Source organism: Rattus norvegicus, chromosome 1 (genome assembly GCF_036323735.1).
Source record: "Rattus norvegicus strain BN/NHsdMcwi chromosome 1, GRCr8, whole genome shotgun sequence".
Classification (NCBI taxonomy): domain Eukaryota; kingdom Metazoa; phylum Chordata; class Mammalia; order Rodentia; family Muridae; genus Rattus; species Rattus norvegicus.
Genome location: NC_086019.1, coordinates 141564182 through 141582619, shown reverse-complemented (window position 1 = coordinate 141582619; position 18438 = coordinate 141564182). Strand labels below are relative to the sequence as shown.

Below are 18438 nucleotides of genomic sequence, written 5' to 3'. Positions count from 1 at the left end.
TTGAATACAAAGGAACTTAATACCATTCATGGCAGAGGTTTTCCCACAAGTGCTAAATAAAATGCTTAATTCTATTAATTACGTACTAACACATGAGAGGTCTTGATGGGTAAGTAATAATGTTCCTACTACCTTAAGTCTTACTAAATTAGACTTCATGGGCCTCTGCTTGAGAATGGTCAGTGTGTGGGAATGTATATCTGGAAGATGCACTAGTGTCTTAATGAAAAATCAGTTGTTGCATTCATTTTCCTCACTAGTGGCTCAAACATTTGCTTTTGAGCGAAGAGGACTGAAGAATATATCACAATGATTAAATGTACATGAGACTAGATTTAGTAAGAGGAACAATTCTTTTGCATATATACCCACCTTTTCGAAGGCCATATGAATGAAGCATTCACATTTAGTAAGACAGTCTACATGAGAAATAAGACAATATTGAGGAGAAACATATTTTCATCTATGCTAATCTTAAAGAGGTTTTATTTAGTTTCCAATAATTGGGAGTTAGTTTATTACTATACCCTCCAATGTTTTCTGTGACAATGAACGAACTTCATACTTGAAGTATATGAGCTTCTTGGTTGCTTGTAAATTTAATTCCCTCAATGGCACATAGCATATGCTTAAAGTGTGGCCAGCATATCTCAGGTAACAGCTCTGTGGGACTGGTGGTGATTTCCCTGAGTGATGTGATGGACTATATCTAGGGTGGGAGAAGGGCATGTAGTGATATTTACCATGGGTTTAGAAAAGGAATTGGTTGCATCTGTCTCCTGTTCTTCTCAGGGTTGGCATGCGTTATTCCAGTTATCTCGATTTGGAGATTTTTCTTTACCCTTTAAGGCATGCTCTAGTCATAGCTTCTCGCAAGTGGAGGGACTCCAATACAGCATGGGTTTGAACTTATTGAGTGTTTCTGTATTGAAAGAACATGTACAGGACATGGGGCTTACCAGATGGACATGCACGACTGGGCTTCACTTAGTTTATTTGTTCAAATCTTTAGATGAAACTAATATCTTAGTGTCCTAAATTATCTTTAGTTAGCAGTTGTTTGCAGATTCATACATTCATACAACAAAAGATATTTGCTTCTGGGCAGATTTGATACCCTGCTACATTCCATCCTGCCAAGGTTTTAGTAGTTCAGTCACATGTCTTTCTACCAGCTCAGTGCCACCAAGTCTATGCCAATCTGCACCAGGGTACCAGAACTATTTTAGGCTATACTTATTATTATTATTAGTTGCAAAATTGAGAGGTCAAACACTTGGGTTCTGTGCTAGAATGTTCCTCCCCAGACAATCAACTTGTCAATAATCTTTGGGCATTGTCACTGGATTGAACTGTTTCCTTACATACACGAACCACTTTCTACATAATTATTTCTATAAAAACCTTTGATAAATTCTTGCTGGAATTTGAGCAAATGATCTGAAATGGCAAACCTGTAGAATCCTGACTTGAAATTAAGTTAGAAGTCATCTTGTCAAATCTTCTTGACAGATGAATTGACAAGGACACTGGAAGAGAGAAAGGGGAAAGGTGGGAGGGAGGGATGGGAGATGAATTGTCACGTGTGTGTATTTAATTATTAGGAGCAGAATCATGATAAAAATATTGTCCTTTCTTGGAGATCTGAGGTTCATCTCTGATTTCCACTTTGTTATGTTGACTGGCTGTTAGGAGTATCCCACTTTACATATCACAAATAAGTAAACTGAGCTTCAGAGATTAATTGGTAATCCTCATGTTGGTTGACTGTTCTGTTTCATATAAAGGTTGCTTTGAAGAGGTGAGAGTTTAGCTATAAATATAATTTTTTAAAGGCCATATCAGTATGGTAAGGTGACCATGAGATAAGTTAGAGTTCCAATGTTGAAATATAGTTATATATTAATCCAATCCTATATGGTTTTTATTCTAATAGAGTTTTGTGGCAAAACTATTTCAAGTAATGGAGATGAACATTGGGTGTGACTCTGAGGTGGTTACAATGGCGAACAAGGAGACCTTAATTTAGGGGACTTGGGGTTCCCACTGCACCTGTTGAATGAGCAATAGCAAGAGAATTGATCCAAGTGGGGTCCAAAGATGGTAATACAGATCGAATGAAACTCAATGGCAAGTTAAAGATGCTAGAAGTAAAGCTGGGGCTGATCACATTCAGGGAATGCTGCCTTAATATCCGTATGTGTTTTGTAAGTAGGGATTATTTTAGTATATGTTTATTGTGAAAATACATACTCAAGAGTGCCTGATTACAAATTTTGGTCATTAAGGCTTGAGATGGCATCAATGGTAATGCCTTATTTCATTAAATTTATATACCTTGTGCCCAACATTTCATATATACATATATATATATATACATATGTATATGTAAATTTTATAAATGTTCATTAACTGAAATACAGCAGAAGATAGACATACTTATTAGTGAATGAAGTTCATGAGGATTTGCAGCTTTAGTGCTGGAGATACTAAGGCTAGTATCAGTGGGGTGGTCCTTTTTTATTTTGGTGTGATGAATGGTTTCTGCTTCATTTTTTAAAAATAATTTACTTTTTATTCATTTTATATCCTGATCATAGGCTCCCTCCATCCTCTCCTCCAAGTCCCACCCTTATGAAGTCTCCTTTCCCCATTATCCCCTACTATTCTCCCCAAAGAAGGGGAATTTACCCCCTTGGTACCACCCTACCCTCAGACGTCTAGTCCCCACAGGACTAAGCCCAACTACTACCTCATTTTTTTTAAAACCAACAATATAGGTAGGATTAGCAAACTCTAGAGCGATTTCAGATTTGAGGATGGTGAAGCTCAGTTCCGTAGGTTTTATGTGAAAATAGAAGATTCTGTGTTGTAGGGCAGTAGATTCTTTGTCCCCACAGATTTTCTAGAAAAATCTGCACACATATATTTTTGAAGTACAAGGGCTGCCATGCATTGGATGTGAGCTTGCAGTTGGTGACTGCAGAGTTTTGCCTTCTTTCGAGTACAAGATGCTAAGAACATGTCTACAGTAGAGATTCCCGAGAGGAAGCACTGCAATGTAAGGATTCATTGTGCATGAGCAAAGAACTGTCTAGTGCTTGTTTCTATGAGGCTGAGACATGTTAGAGTAAATCCATCTTCTAACTCATGGTTTTGCATGAGTTCCCCAGATTATGTCTCCTCGGACACTTCTTTAATCATCTTTCTCTGTAACTAGCCCTATTCTACTCCAAACCTTTGTCTCTCATTCTACCCTAAGAATTTGTCATCTCTTTTACATTAAAGAAAATGTTTTGCTTAACCTTTCTATCTCTATCAACTTCCATTCATCTTCACTAGTACTGAAGTAGGTAGTTTTGTCCTTTATTTTCATTTGAGGGGTTTTTGGTTTTACCATCCCACTGAATATGGCTTAGGAGGGTCAATATGAACCTCATAATGCCCATATTTGATTGTATTTTCTCAAGGGTAATCCTTTATGAACTGTATATTGAATGTTATTGTTAAAACTACCCTATTTCTAGTCCCTTCTATACTTCCCACACCCACTCTGCATCATATTTTCATTTAATGCCTGGGTGATGGCTTACTTTTTAATGTTTCCCTCATTTTGGCAGTCCTTTGTCTCTTTCATGGTGTGTGTGTGTGTGTGTGTGTGTGTGTGTGTGTGTGTGTGTGTGGTTTTTTTCCTTCAAAATTCTGAAGTAGTTCAGAGCCAACAGCTTTGCATGGCTAGAATCCTGTTTTGCTTTTATGCCTCTGTTTCTTTTCTCTGTGATTAAGACATCTATAAGCTTCCTCTGGAGGCTTCATTGGAGATTAAAGCTTTGCTTTTTGGAAATAAACTCACCACAGCCTCAGTACCACCTCCTCAGACAGTGCTGTGGAGTAGCCTATTAGTGTACATGGAAGCTTTCATGGGAGGTCCTTTAAGAGGAATCTTATTTGATCATGTCTTCGCCAGCCTCCTGCTATGTCTAGCTTCCCAGCAACTCAAGGTCACTTATTCTTTGCAGGAACCCACCCCAGTTAGTCTGACCATTCTGATCCTTGAGTGAATCCTCATTTCTCCAAGATAGCAGTCTGTGCTCTATGACCTTCTTCCTGACTTTGCCACAAAAGCCCTATAATTCCATCTAGCCCAGCCAGCTTGAATCCTGGTTCACATGACAGTACATTCCTTTCCAAATGTTCTCTCTAGTTCTGGAGAAGGCTGCATGAACAAAGTGCCACAACTCATAGAGCTTCCACAACAGAACTTATTTTCCCACAGGTTGGAGGCTAGAGTTTCAAATCAAGGCATAAGCAGCTTTGACTCTTTCTCAGGCCTGCCAACTTGTAGATGTTCACCTTCCAATGTCCTCACAAGACCCTCCCTCTATAAGTATCAGTGTCCAAATTGCTACTCATTTAAAGATATCAGTCATAGATTAATGCCCAACATAATGACTTATAAAGCCCTTATATATGATATTGATACAATCTAAGATACTGGGAGTTAGTATTCCAACATATTAAATTTGTGTGGGAGACAAATTCAGCCCATAATACCTTCTCTGCCAAACTGCCCATCTGTCCATTTTTTCATCCTCCTTGTTATTTATTGCTGTCTATCTCACAATGTCATTAAAACCTACCAAGTTCATTTTATTGCCTCCATAGGATGGGTTTCTCAGCCTTACCCTATAGATTTGTACTCATGGACTTGCTGCTTCATAAACATGTTCCAACAACCAGCTTCATCCTTATGGGGTTGCTTTGCCTCTGACTCCACAGGGAATTAGGCTGTGTGTACCTCTTGCTCTTTTTTACAGAGTTCTTGACCCAGAGGTACTGAAGAAAGGTCAATGCTACATTACTGTGAATCCTTTTTTACAAATAGCTTAACTTAGTCCTGCCCTCCAACTTTTAGAGAAAGGTGTCAAGGGAACTGGATTTTCCAGGGGATGATAAAGATTCAAATACAGATTTTGCTATCAGTGGGAGGAGGCAGAGGGTACCTGTGTCCATGCAGATGACACCAATGCACATGGTGCATAGCTAGCTGACTTATTAATCTACTTTCCAAATAGGAAAAGCAGGAAAAGAAAGGGAAAAAAAGATTCTCGGGGTTGGGGATTTAGCTCAGTGGTAGAGCACTTGCCTAGCAAGTGCAAGGCCCTGGGTTCGGTCCCCAGCTCCGAAAAAAAGAAAAAAAAAGATTCTCAAGCCCTGGGAATATTAGTGATTTCACAAGTTTTCTGCTAATACAAGAAGAATAAATACTCCTTCAGGAGCTTTGGAGAAAATTCCTTTTCTTCAACCTAAGGTGTTAAGAATATCAAATAAAATGCACTTCCTTCTGGAGTGGTAGTGGTTGGGACACTAATCCTATGGAAAGGAGAATTGACTCATAGGCAGAAAGTCTGTTGAGCTTTGATGGTCCTCAGAGGCAGACAGTTGAGTGGTATGGATTACAGATAGGGCTATGGTGGTATGGCATTTAGGTTGTGCATGAATCATTCTTAGTCTCCTGAGTGTAGGCAAACTTCCTTCCTAGGAGTGTAAGATAGGACATTGGAGGCTATGCTCAAGAGAGACATCTATTTCATTAAAGTCAGGCCTGCTTCCCTTCTCTCCCCCATCCCTCCTTTTTCTTCCCTCTTCCTTCATCCCTTTTCTTCTCTCTCCTCTTCTTCCCTGCTCTCTTCCTCATTCACTGTCAGGAAGGGCCATACCAGAAGGGCCCATTCAGCGTGTCGTGGCAGCAACAGAGGCTAGCAGCATCAGCAGCTTCCACAGTGAGTCTGGATTTTGTTTCTGGGGCCAGGGGATGGACAGGGCTGTCCACACACTGACAGCTTGCAGGCTTTGGAGAGGAACTTCCATGTATGGGAGGCTGCTGCCAACTTTGCTTTGACTGCCTCCCCTTACAGGGGCATCAGTTAACTTCCATGGAGGTTCTCTGCCAAAGCTTTTGGTGTGCTTGTGTTGTCTCATGGGGATGCAGCATGGTGGGGATGTGGGGCCATGATCTGCTAAAAGTAGGTGCATATCTTGATTTAGGTGGCTGTCAGCAATTCTGTCCAGGCCTGTGTGTTGGTGGAGGCTGGAGGCTCTGCATGAAAGGTGGTTTGGCTGCTTTTATTTTTTTTTTGCATTTCAGTAAGTGTGGCCTTGAGTCTTGCATATACTTTGGTTTTCTGATGCCCCATAAGAAGTTCCCTTGAGGGATCTTAGAATAAACAGATAGGCTGATGGGTTGGAGAGCAGAAATTGTGCACTTGATCTCAGATGAATCCTGGTCTAAAAAGATAATGATGTCCAGGATAGTTACTAAAGGGCCAGAATAAGTAAGGCATTGTGTATATTTGGGGGGAGATTTCTATCTCCCCACGTTAAGGGGAGTTGGAAGTACTCCAGATCCTGGAGAGAGTCCATTGGTCTTGTCTTGGTTATCAGACTAAATCCACTAGCCTCTTTCTACTTTTTTTTTGTCGGCCTTCTTTCTATTTTGTTTCTAGAAAAATCCTCAGAATCACAAAATTTTAAAGGATCTTAATCCTTTAAAAATCTAGCAGAATCCTTGTTTATCACTCTGAGAAACTTTCTCTCCAGGCCAGATGTTGTGTTCAAACACCGAGTGTGATGTTGAATGGGGAAGCTTCGGTTTTCTTCTATGTGATCCTCTGCCAATGCTGCAGTCTCATGGGCAGGTGCATGGGGACACTTTGAAGATTTCATTTTGTTCCCTCCTGATTTGGTTAGGGAAGTAAATGAAGCATAGCCTCCCAGATTCTCCTAGAGCCTTGGTTTCTTTCACAGGCTTCTCATTGACGCCGATACTTAGGTTCAGTATTTTTACTCTTGCCAGTCTTGTGCTATGTGACACCTGCAGGCAGCACAGTTGCAAGAGTTCAGCCCCTCCTCTTGCTTACAAAATGTTACGTGTTTTCAGTTACAGTAGAGCCCAACCATTGGTTTCAGAAGTTGACAAGTTTTACTAAAGTGCCAAATTGGTCAAACATATTAACTCATTGGAACAGTTATTTATTATAAACTGATCATGTGTACTTGATTATTTGGTCCCTGCTAGAGTGAAAGGAGAACGCTATTAATACTTAAGCAGGAAAGAATAGCATACATTGTACCTTTCTCAAGTACATTAGGACAATCGTGAATGAAATAGGGGGAAAAAATCTCTGTTGATAATTAGCGAAATCAAAGATAAAGTTTAAGATATAGCACAAATTAGTGTGGCAGGTCCTTGGAAGAAAACTAAGGGAGAGAGTAGACAGAGAAGTGTGTGGTGTTGGTAGTTGTGATGATAGTGACAGTGGCGTGTGTGTACTTCAGCACATACATGTATGTGCAGCTTTAGGTAGGATGTCAAAGCATTTGAGCTGCTTAAAAAGAATAGTACATATTTTATGTAAGTTCTCCCAGCAGGACTTTTATAATTTGGGTAGATTTTCCAAAGCAAGTCAGAGCTAAACATGTCTGAATCCAAATGAAATAAATATAAACTTTAGACAGCAAGAAGAATATTTGGTGGCCAGGCACTGTCAAAGAAGGCTCAGCTTGGTAGTTAGCCCAGTTTTCATGTGCTAGAAACATCACTAAGGAGGACATCAAAAAGTGAATAAGGCTGATTCATGCAGTTTAGGAGCAACTTTGTAAAGAGTCTCTTAATTTGTAATTTACACTGCCATCTAGGATATCTTAAGGCCTCTCTTTCTTCCTTCCGGAATATCAAGGTTAGAAATGGGAAAGGTAACTTGCATTTGATGAGCATCTACTCGAGGTGGGCACTTTGCTAGGTATTCTGAGCAAACTTTCTCATTTAGCTTACACTACTTCCCCAAAGAGGTTATCACAGCCCCAATTTTGGGATGAACGCACTGACATTTACACACACACACACACACACACACACACACACACACACACACACACACACACCAAAGAATGGAGCCAGAACAGAAACCCAGATTGACCAAAGTCTGAAACCCTCCATCTTTATCATTGGTATTAGTAGCCATTTTTGCGTATCAGTTAGCATGAAGTAAGGGATTAGAAGGACAGTGGGAATCTCTAGACCACTCTCTGGTCCTATTATGTTCTAATGTGCATGGCTGGATCAAGAGCTATTAGTAGACATGTTAGGGCAGTGTTCACATTGTTGTTTGTTGTGCATGAAGGCAGAGAAACATCTGTTTCTTCATATTGTGTTCTTCTCAGGAATGGGAATGGCCCTTGGAAATTTGTTTCAGGAGCATGTGAATAAGTCTTCTTGTGTGATGTTCATATGAAACAGATGAAAGTGTAACCTTGGTCCTGCTTCTCATGCACGTGAGAAGGAGGGCCAGTGCATGGTGGTTTGATGAATAGGTGGAAAGAATGCATGCCGAGTCCTAATACTGTCCAAAGGTATTTTGATGGGGTTGGGTGAAAAGTTGAGTTTGAAGATTGTTTCTAATTCCTGACTGCCTTTGTGAATGGAGCACACCAACTTACCTCCTTGGATCTGAGGATGCTATCTGTGAGAAGCAGATGTATCTGGACCACACTTCAGATCCTATGTTTACATTTAACAATATCAGTTGTACAATGTACTCTCATATGTATTGCAGAAAAAAATCAATATCTTGCCTTACACATAAGATGGACTCTTGAGGTTCCGTGACCTCTTCACACAGTCACTATTTAGACACATGAGACAGACCTGATATAATAAAGAGAAGATACATCTTAGGATGTCAATATTCTTGTCTAGTTTTTCTAAAGGTTACTGTTTTTCTGCCTATACTGGTTTTGTTACCTGGACTTTTAGAATCTATTTATCCCAGGATAAGTATTCTGCTCATCCAATGGTAACTAATCTTTGAACTGCTTAGCATTTTGCAGTGTGATATCCTGAATTGGAGTCTCAATGCATGTGAAAGCACGTCTCTTTAAGTTTCTCAGGAAATTCCTTATAGTTAGATGGAAGTTTTTCTTTACCTTCTCCTTCCTTTTTCTTACCACCCCAATGGCAACACCAAGAGATTGTATTCCAGGCTCTTGAATGCCACTTACGATGGTCACTGACTATTCCTGTATGGCTTCTCAATCACACCTTGGTTCTTCAAAGCTTATGGGCTATTGCAGCATTTTTTCTCTTCACCCAAGAGCTAAAGAGAAAAGCTTTGTTCGTTCTCTTTCCTAGGATCTTTCTCTTTGACTCACAGCTCCAAGTTCCTTCCCTGGTATAATAAAACCAAACAATTCTTTTCTTCTAAAACATTAAGCCTCTCAGCATTGATTGACTTCTCCATTCTGTATGTTTGGAGGCCCCATGAAGTCCCAATGGGACTGGAAATGAAGCTGAGAAATATCTAGTTCTAGTTCGCTTTTGGGCTGGCTATCTATGGCCTATCCTTCCCCATATAGGGCATGTCTTAAATCTAAGTAGGGGTTAGTCACTGTTAGAAGGGCAATGCATAAGCCTTAGACACAAGTGAAAAGGGCTGGTCAAAAGTATGTTTTAGTCTGTGAACTTGCTCTGAGCCTCAAACTAAAACTGATTCATTTTTATAGTATCCATGTATGTATGTATGTATGTATGTATGTATGTATGTATGTATGTATGTATGTATCTCTGTATCTCTGTATCTATCTATCTATCTATCTATCTATCTATCTATCTATCTATCTATCTATCTATCATCTATCTATCATCTATCTGCTATCTATCATCTGTCTACCTACTTATAATTCTCTCCCTCTCTCTCTCTCTCTCTATATATATATATATATATATATATATATATATCATCTATCTATCATGAATATGAATACATGTGGCCTTGCTCACATGAAGACCAGAAGACAAATTCTCTCCTTTCACCATGAGGATCCTGGTGAATAAACTCTGGCCTTCAGGTCTGGAAGCCTCAGACTTTCTGAGCCATCTTGCTGAAGGCATATTCTTTACATCAGCATGCTAAGAGATAAGGAGGTTATCTCCACAACGAATCAACCCATGCATATACCCTTCTCATTGCATGTCTAAGACCTAGAGGAGGTGACTGAAGCAGTCATTGTTCACTCCTTTTTAGGCTATCACCATTTCAGCTGTCACTGAGTTTGTGGGAGAGCTCTGATTTCACTGAGTTTGTCTTGAAGCAAAGTTTCATTTAAAAACACACTGGGACATTGATAGGGCCAACACCACCATAGTGAGATTACCAAATGTAATTTTCTATACTTTCCGTGTTATCCAAAATCATTCTGTGGTTCAAGAGAGTTAAGATTGATCTTTGAGGGTAGGGGTGGGGGAATAAAAACATTAATCTGTGCAAAGTGCTTTTCATTCATATGGTGCCTCAGAAATGTATAAAACCAGATGAATTTATTGCACATTCCCAGTACTAGTTCCCTAGGTTCTATTCTGAATAGGTGATTTCTCCTTTAAATGACAACTAATCTTTGAATTCCTTGTTCTCTGTCACATTATAATGATGTGAATAGAGTACCTAGAGCCAAGCAAGTCCTTAGGAGTATAAGGGCTTCTTTGGATAAGATGGCGCTCAGGTATTCAAGAAAAGGATCTATGGGAGCCCCTCAGGAGAAGACAGGAGGTTTCCTGGATATGCTATCCAAGGCTCCTTATAGGATAATTCCCCTAGTCTTTGTCTTCCATTTGTTTGATCAGAACTTCTCTTTCAAAGGTGATCAAGTGCATTTGAAACCATAATTGTTTTTACAGACAAATGGCTCACAAGAAATCCATATGTCTGGAAGAATTGTGACACCACCTCCAGTGGGTAGACACTGGTAAGGGTGGTGAGTTCCGCTGTCTCTGGGCTGGTGCCAGCATCCTGCCGTCAGGAGTTAAATCTGCTGATGATTATTGTTGCCTGCTCTCCAGCTACTTGTGGTTAACCCTGATGGAAAATTGAAGTCCAACAAGATCTCCAGCCAAATGCATTACACGTACCTGGCTGAGGATGCTCTCATTCAGGGTCACAGGTCATGAACACACATGATGTCCTATGCATGAGAAAGCCTTGGTGTATGAGTCTTGCCATGCAGGGAAAAAGGTGGGTGAAAGGAAACAGTTGTTGTTTTTGCCCTCATTGGGAAGCCCATTTTTGCATGGCCTTCCACCTTCTACCTCATTTTCTCTTCTGGGGTTCATTTCTGAAATTGAGACACTTAATCCCAGAAATAGAGACAACGTTAAGAGTTGGATTTTCCAATGTTTTGCTGGGATTCTTTTAGCTCCAAGTGAAAGAAAATCTAACTCAGAATCTTTTAAGCATAAAAGACAACATGACACTTTAATAGTAAATTCAGAAGTAGGTTTATTTCTGGTGCTAGACCAGGGCTCATATAATAGTACCAGATTCATTGTATACTGGTTTCTCTGTCTCCCTTCCTTCTCATTTTATGTAAGCTTTCTTCACATTCCTCCATTTGTTTTCTCTTTGACACTGATACTACAGAAATAGATATTGATGGGAAATAGATGTCCAACCAATCGAAGGTAACACATTCTGAAATTTTTTATGATAGATATTGTTGTGGTTGAACAGATTCCTGGAGACTAAGATCAGCACACAGGATTTGCCTTTGCCAGAATTGGTTTGATATAAGAATTAAGCTGAGAAAACATCAGCTTACCTCTGCAGCCAAGCTGGGCATCATGCAGAGAAGGGTCATGACCAAGGAGGCAAAGACCTTGCCTGATGTCTTTGCCAATTTGTCTATGAGAAGCGTGGGTTATCGTCTGGTGTCATTTTTAGGAGTGTTATCAGGGATGATGTGCGCCCTCATCTGACTTCATTGCATCTGCTGATATGGCTATTTCAGAATGAAAATTCCCCTTCAACTATTGTGGGGGTGTTTATAGAAGTCAAATTCTAAGCTATCTAACACATTTTCCTAAATCTGCTACCCTATCTCATCAGCTTGAATGCTCTAAAACATCTTTACTGCTTGGTCTTCTTCAGCTTGGAAGTACATAAAAAATTCAGCTTGGTGCATTCAAGGATGCTGACTTTTGGAGTCATAATATTTTAAGCATAAGTCTCACAACATACATATTTTTTAAGTAAACTATCTAATCTCTTTCCCCTTTTCTTTACTTCCTCTGTCTGCTTTCCTCCAACCAAACTGGTTGGTGATAATTGTTTCTGGAGCCCAGTGTCTCCAGAAGGTGGATGAAGCCATACATCTTAATGTACTTACCGTGTATCATGACACTTAGTAGTGGCTTCTAAAGTTGCTGTTCTGTGGCTCTGTTCACTGAAGAATGGTCTCAGAGTTGAAATACTGAAATTACCTTTTTCAATTCTGTTATCTTGTTTTGGAAACAGGAATGTATGTAAAAGAGTAGGGGGCTGTGTTTGTGAGAGGGGAAGCTAAAAACCATCCAATTGCTATTGCTGGCTTAGCATTTACAACTTTTTCCTGTGTTGGTCCTGAGAGTATCCCCACCCCCACCTCACATCTTCTGACCATGAAGAGGAAGCCAAGAGCAAAGCTTGTTTACAAAGGGAGAAGGTGCAACCCACAGCTGCAGGCCTCAAGTGATGGCCTGGAAAGCCACATGTTGCATAGAGGCTCTGAACCTCCGTCCTGTTCATCTGAGACTGTCTTCTGACCTTGCTGCTTTGCAGAGAGCCCTCCTGGGACCCGAGTGCAGAGTGCAGAACAGCAGGCTGAGTTGAAGTAAGCAGGTCCCAGAAGTCTGAAGTTTCCCCAAGGCAGGGAGGAGCATTTTGGGGTTGTGTAATTTCTGTTTCATTGGGACTTCATGTTTTGAACTAGGTGATACCTAGAGATCGATAAATGCAATTCCTCCTGAAGCCTACTAGTCTACCTTATAGATAAGGACATAGGAGAAAATGCTAGGGAGGCCTCCTGAGTCTGGCTCTTGCTCTCGTTGTTCACATATACACATGTGCATGTGCAAGTGCGTACAAGAACACACACTCCAGCACACACACCTCTCTAGAAAAGCAGACTCAAGGCTGAGAATACTGTAAAGGACCTTTGTTCAATGTGCTTCACATTCTGATTCAGAAAAATAATTATGCCATGGACAAATTCATGTAGTCTCTGAGCAGAGAATTTTAACAGTGCTCAGTCTAATACATCATTGTTACAGATGAGAACATTGAGACTGAAAGGAGCTCTAGGCTTACAGAGACCTAGGGTAGCACCTTGTCAGAACTGTGACATGATCTCAGGTGACCTGGGTCCCAATCCAGTGCCTTTCAATTGGATTCCATGCTTTCACTAGCACTGAAACTCTGCTGTACCCCCTCTAGAATGCTGGAGGTGTCTCTGGCCTCTGTCACGATAGTGTGGCTGGGTCAATCAATACTCCTCTCCTGGAATTTCTCAGGGGGATGACTAACTAGGTACTTGTGCTGAATAAAATAGTCATGTAGCAGTTTGGGTTGATTAATCAGTCTGCAGTTCACAGAATACTCCAGCCGCTGTTATCAGCCGTCTCCAGGCTTCCCCGAGAATGGCATTCTGCGGCTTCTTTTTTCTAACTTGAATTCCCTCCTTCCAGTGAAGATGAAGAACTGTATCTACTGCTTTGTGTGTGTGGTCCTGCAAGCGAGGCTGTGTGTATCCGTCCTCCAGGATGAAAGGGTTTTGTTTCAAGACTCAAAGAAGCATCCCATTTTCCTCTGGGTGAACAGGTGTATTTTCTCTCAAGAAAGCTCTGGGGTATGCAAAGTCCCATTGTCCTGACCCTCATCTGAGCTCTTCCAGCAGCCCTCAGTGAGGTTAGAGGAGGGAGTCAAGAGTTTGCAAAGGCTGTGCCTCTTCTTCATATTGCCTCTCGTGATGAGCTTCCAACTTTCCTTAGCCCGGGGATGCAGCTACGGATGACAGGTCTCTGCTGTGGTATGGATTGTTTACTGAAGTAATTAAAATATGCAAAGTGTTCCTAGTCCACCCCCTACCTCCCTTTGCACTTCTCTAGCATTTTCGGTTGGCAGTTAATAAAAACGTAAGGGAGGCCCAAGGGCTCTGGTCTCCCTCCAGCTAAAATGACTCATTTGGAGTGATCTGTAAGTTGTAGTTGTCACCCTGCCAACAGCTGTGCCTTTCTGGTTGATCTGCTGACCCTGCAGTCCATGACCTTACTGGAGAGGGCAAGTAAGTGTCCAGGGGAAAAAGGGAACAAATGCCTGGCTTGCTGTTTGCAGCAACACAAAACCAGAAAAGACTTCTCACCTTCCCTTGTGGGGTAGCTTTACTCTCAAAGTGCTGCAGCCAAGGACACTGGAAATCCATTCCCTAATTCAGCTTAATCACTCCCATCCCTGGCCACCAAAACAAACAACCCCATCTACTTACCCATCAAAAACCACACCCACCCATTTAAATTATCTCAGCGCTGGGCTCAGAGATTACTTTATGCAAATATGAAGATACAGTAGAGCAATAGACTGGCATTACCACCTCTACCCTCCTACACTATCGCCCACAGTAACTGTCACTCTGACTGTTCCTCGCTGATGTCTATTGAGAGTTACCAAACTCCAGGAACCCTGTCCAAATTTCCATGGATTGTTTTCACTTAATCCTCATGAAAAATCTTATTAATATTTAATCTATGGGGAAACTGAGATTCCAAAAGGTGAAGTGATTTCTCTAGGTGACTTGGCTCTAACTTTGTGTCTGTATCATGATAAAATTCCTACCTTAAGGGCTGCTTAGAAGAGAGACAGCCCTTTCGTCTGTCCTTGGGTTCCATTTCTGGATCCATCAATTTTTCTAACAGGAGATCTCTCCCCTGCCTCAGGGGCACTGAATAAAGTACACAGGGTATTGAATTTCCCAGAAGTGTTAGCCCTTGGCTCGGTTTAGCTCTTCTCTGGGCCCAAACACTTGGCTGGTTACTTGTCTCTCCTCATCCTAGACAGCTTTCAGGAAGTCCTGTTTCTGAGAGCTGAGTGCTATATAAAGCTATTGTGTCAGAAGAGTCTTCACAATGTTTGGAGGAAGAGCACACAGTGCACAGAGCCTCCTTGTAGGTGGTTTGGAAGCAGCCAGCAATGATGCAGGTGCCACATGAAGAAGGAGATAATGTTGTTGTAGGAAACACTGATCTTGTCAGGGTAGCTGACTGATGATGGCTGTCCTTACAAACATTCCTTAACTAGTGCAAAAGCCCTGAGATGAATGGGATTGGGGACATCAAGCAGAAGCTGTTCTATACTGTCTTCTTCTCAGGCATCAAGACAGGGCCCTAACAGCAGATGCATAGGCTTCTCCTAACATCCAGACATATGTATGAGATACATTCTATATGAGATGCCTCAATGTGGAGTCAGGAGGGTGAGAATTGTAGAACTGGAAGTGGAAAAGACTATCAGTTAAGAAGATCACCTGGCCTGGGTGTTTTATCCAAAGATGAGGGGGGCAGGCCAGCTCTCATTCTGAGTTTCCCACAGAGTCATGAGGAAGAATATTTTATGGATTGTTGAAAAGCTTCGTGCTCTATGGCACCTGTGGTGTGTATCTGTTGTCAGTTCAATATCCTCCAGTCATCCCATGGGGCATAGTGCACATGCACGCTTGTAGTCAGTACTTGGGATGCAGAGACAGGAGGGCTGTGCCTGTGACATAGAATGAGTTCAATGCCAGCTTGGACAACTTAGTAAGACCTTATCTTAAACTAAAAATAAAAGCAAGAAAGCAACTAGAAACAAACAAACAAACAGCAAAGACCCAGGGTCATAACCTAGAGGTAGAACATTTGTGTAGTATGTGCAAGACTCTGGATTCATGGCCAGTATTTTTTGGATAATAGAAACCAGACTTAGTTATTACTGTTGTTACTTTTATTAATATTGAGAAAACAAGTCATGGAGATAATTCTTGTCTAAATTTGCCTTTTGCATAAAAGTCTGTTTCATAGTTTATTTTTCTTCTCTTTAAAGTTTTAGTAATTGTCACTGGATAGGTATGAATATTTTGCCAGCATATATGTCTTGGCACTGCATGCATGCCTGGTGCCTGTGGCAGCCGGAAGAGGGCACCAAACTCAGTGACAAGACCAAGGGCTTCTCCTCCCATTGGTGCCCCACAAGGACATCCTCTGCTACATATGCCACTGGAGCCATGGGTCAGTCCATGTGTACTCTTTAGGTAGTGGTTTAGTCCCTGGGAGCTCTGGTTGGTTGGTATTGTTGTTCTTATGGGGTTGCAACCCCTTCAACTCCTCCAATCCTTTCTCTAACTCCTCCAATGGGGACCACATTCTCAGTTCAATGGTTTGCTGCTTGCATTCGCTTCTGTATTTGTCATGCTCTGGCTGAACCTCTCAGGAGACAGCTATAACAGGCTCCTATCTTATAAGGACAATATTTAATAGGAGCTACCTTATCTAAGTTATAGATAAGCCACCCTGTGAATGCTGGGAACAGAACCCTGGTCTTCTGCAAAAGTCGTCAGTCCTCTAACCACTGAGTGATCTCACCAGCTCCTCAGAGTTCATTTTCTCGAACCCAATTACTTTGCTTTTATCTCCTACAGTAGAGTCTCACACTCAGAGCAAGAAGAGTGTTGCATTCTAGCTCAGTTTTGTCTTCTCTGGGATCCACTCTAGCTGCCTTTCCTGAATATCATGGCTATGTCTTTGTGTGTGTATGTCTCTTTGTTTTAGTTTTAGTTTAGTTTTCTTTGTTTGTTGTTTTAAAACAGACCAGAAGCAGGGATCAAGACTGACAGGCATGTAGTCCCTGCCTATCCCTTTAGACTGTGCCCAGTTCTTGTTGGTGGCACTGTCATAAACTAAAACCAAAACAAAACCAAACCAAAACAAAAACCTCTAAGAAGAGGGGCTTGGGGTATGGTGATGCAGTCCTTCAACCTGATGCTTGTCCAGTGACTGACAAGTTTCTCCTCCCTGATCTGGTTTCTCATCCAATATGGTTGTCTCACTGTTGTGAGGGCTCATTGAGCAGAATGTCTAGAACCCAAGAATCTTTGGGAAACACTTGCAAGGAAGATTTTGATCTAAATCTCTCTCTGTGTGTATATTTCCTCCTTCATTTACTACCTCATTTCTTTTCAGTACATGTTCTGAGTAGGTGTGTTATTATCCCCATTCCACACACAAGGAAACGAGTCTTCAAGAAGATAAACATTCTGTGGTTACTGAACTGGTAAACAGTCCCTGTTCAGTTAGACGTTATCGCTCTGGTTGCTTTGGATCCTCTCCTTCCTCAACCTATCACATACATTTCCAGTGTCACCGTAGCGTATGAAGGAAAACAAGCAAAACTTTATTTGAAAGAGATGATTTATAATTTGACCTAAATCTATGTGAATATAAATTTGATCCTAACTGTGAGTACCTGAGCATGACAGGGTAATTAAAAAAAAACTAGACTGACCTAGCCTTCCTTCATGCATCGCATTACTGTGCACTTTTGAGATCTGGGTGTATTCTTCGGTCTCAAGTTTGATTTATGAATCAGAGCTGAGTTGAGACCTCCAGCTTTGTTCTGTGAATTGAGTTCTTTTAACATCTTAAAGTTTCTTTCCATAAGAAGATTTTAGTGAAGCCAGGAGTCTAGAGTCTAGGCATCGGGAAAGGAAAATAAGGGCCAAGTTATTTTTTCAAAGTAGTGTCTGGTCTCTTTAATATATATATACTGCTTAGCTGTACTAAAGAACAAGGAGGACTTTGAATGAATTGCTGGCATTTAGAAAGGGAGCAGGGATAAGATATTATGAAAAGGTGTGTGTTCTTGGAGCATCCACATAAGAACTTTGCTCCTGGCAGATTCAGCTCTAGGTAAGAGAGTTGGGAAGAATCACAATGGGCTTGTTTATCCTCTAGGCTCCCACTGCTAAACAGCTTGGCTCTTAACTTCTTGTAGTTTTGGAAGGCTTGAGGATTTGTCCTAATCCCAGGGCTAGAGGCTCAGAGATGCAGCAGCCATTCCCTTGGAGATTGTGCTAAATGTATGCTGATTGCATAAGCTGCCACAATGCCCTGCTTGGAGGGAGCCCCCACTCTCATGTCTTTGTAAATTTTTTCTCTCGTTTTTCCTTGGAAAAATTCCAAGCACCTGCTAGACTTAGGGTTGAGTTCTTCAATTTGTCAACCAGAAAGTGAGACAATAGCTTGCAGCCATAGTCTTTGGAAGACACCAGGAGGCAAAAGCAAGGATAGCAATTCTGACTTCACAATTCTGAGGTCTCATGTCCCTGAAACATCTGGGAAGAAGGCCCGATCAGATGGCAGTGCTGGCTATTAGAACCATAGATATTGTCACGTTCGAGGAGATAGGTGTCCCTCATTGTTGTACCACTTGGACATGGCAGAACAGGAAGAACAGGATAGGCTGTAAGAGGCAAAACCCACTCGGGTATGTGTTAAGTGATCAAGACTTTTCAGGTGATGAATAAGATCTATGTTGATGTTTGATT

At 41.2% G+C, this 18438-nt stretch overlaps 1 protein-coding gene across 4 annotated transcripts in view; it reads left to right on the top strand.

Annotated features, from left to right (window-relative positions):
• The window catches only part of Ntrk3 (neurotrophic receptor tyrosine kinase 3), a 387384-nt gene that overhangs the window by 330956 nt on the left and 37990 nt on the right, over window positions 1-18438 (top strand). For 2 of the 4 annotated variants that reach the window (XM_063287704.1, NM_001270656.1), the window contains one exon: window positions 5709-5783. The exons of the other annotated variants lie outside the window; for them this stretch is intronic. In XM_063287704.1, coding sequence (XP_063143774.1) covers window positions 5709-5783 — 75 coding nt within the window. The remainder of the gene's footprint in view (window positions 1-5708; window positions 5784-18438) is intronic. 4 annotated transcript variants of the gene reach the window in all.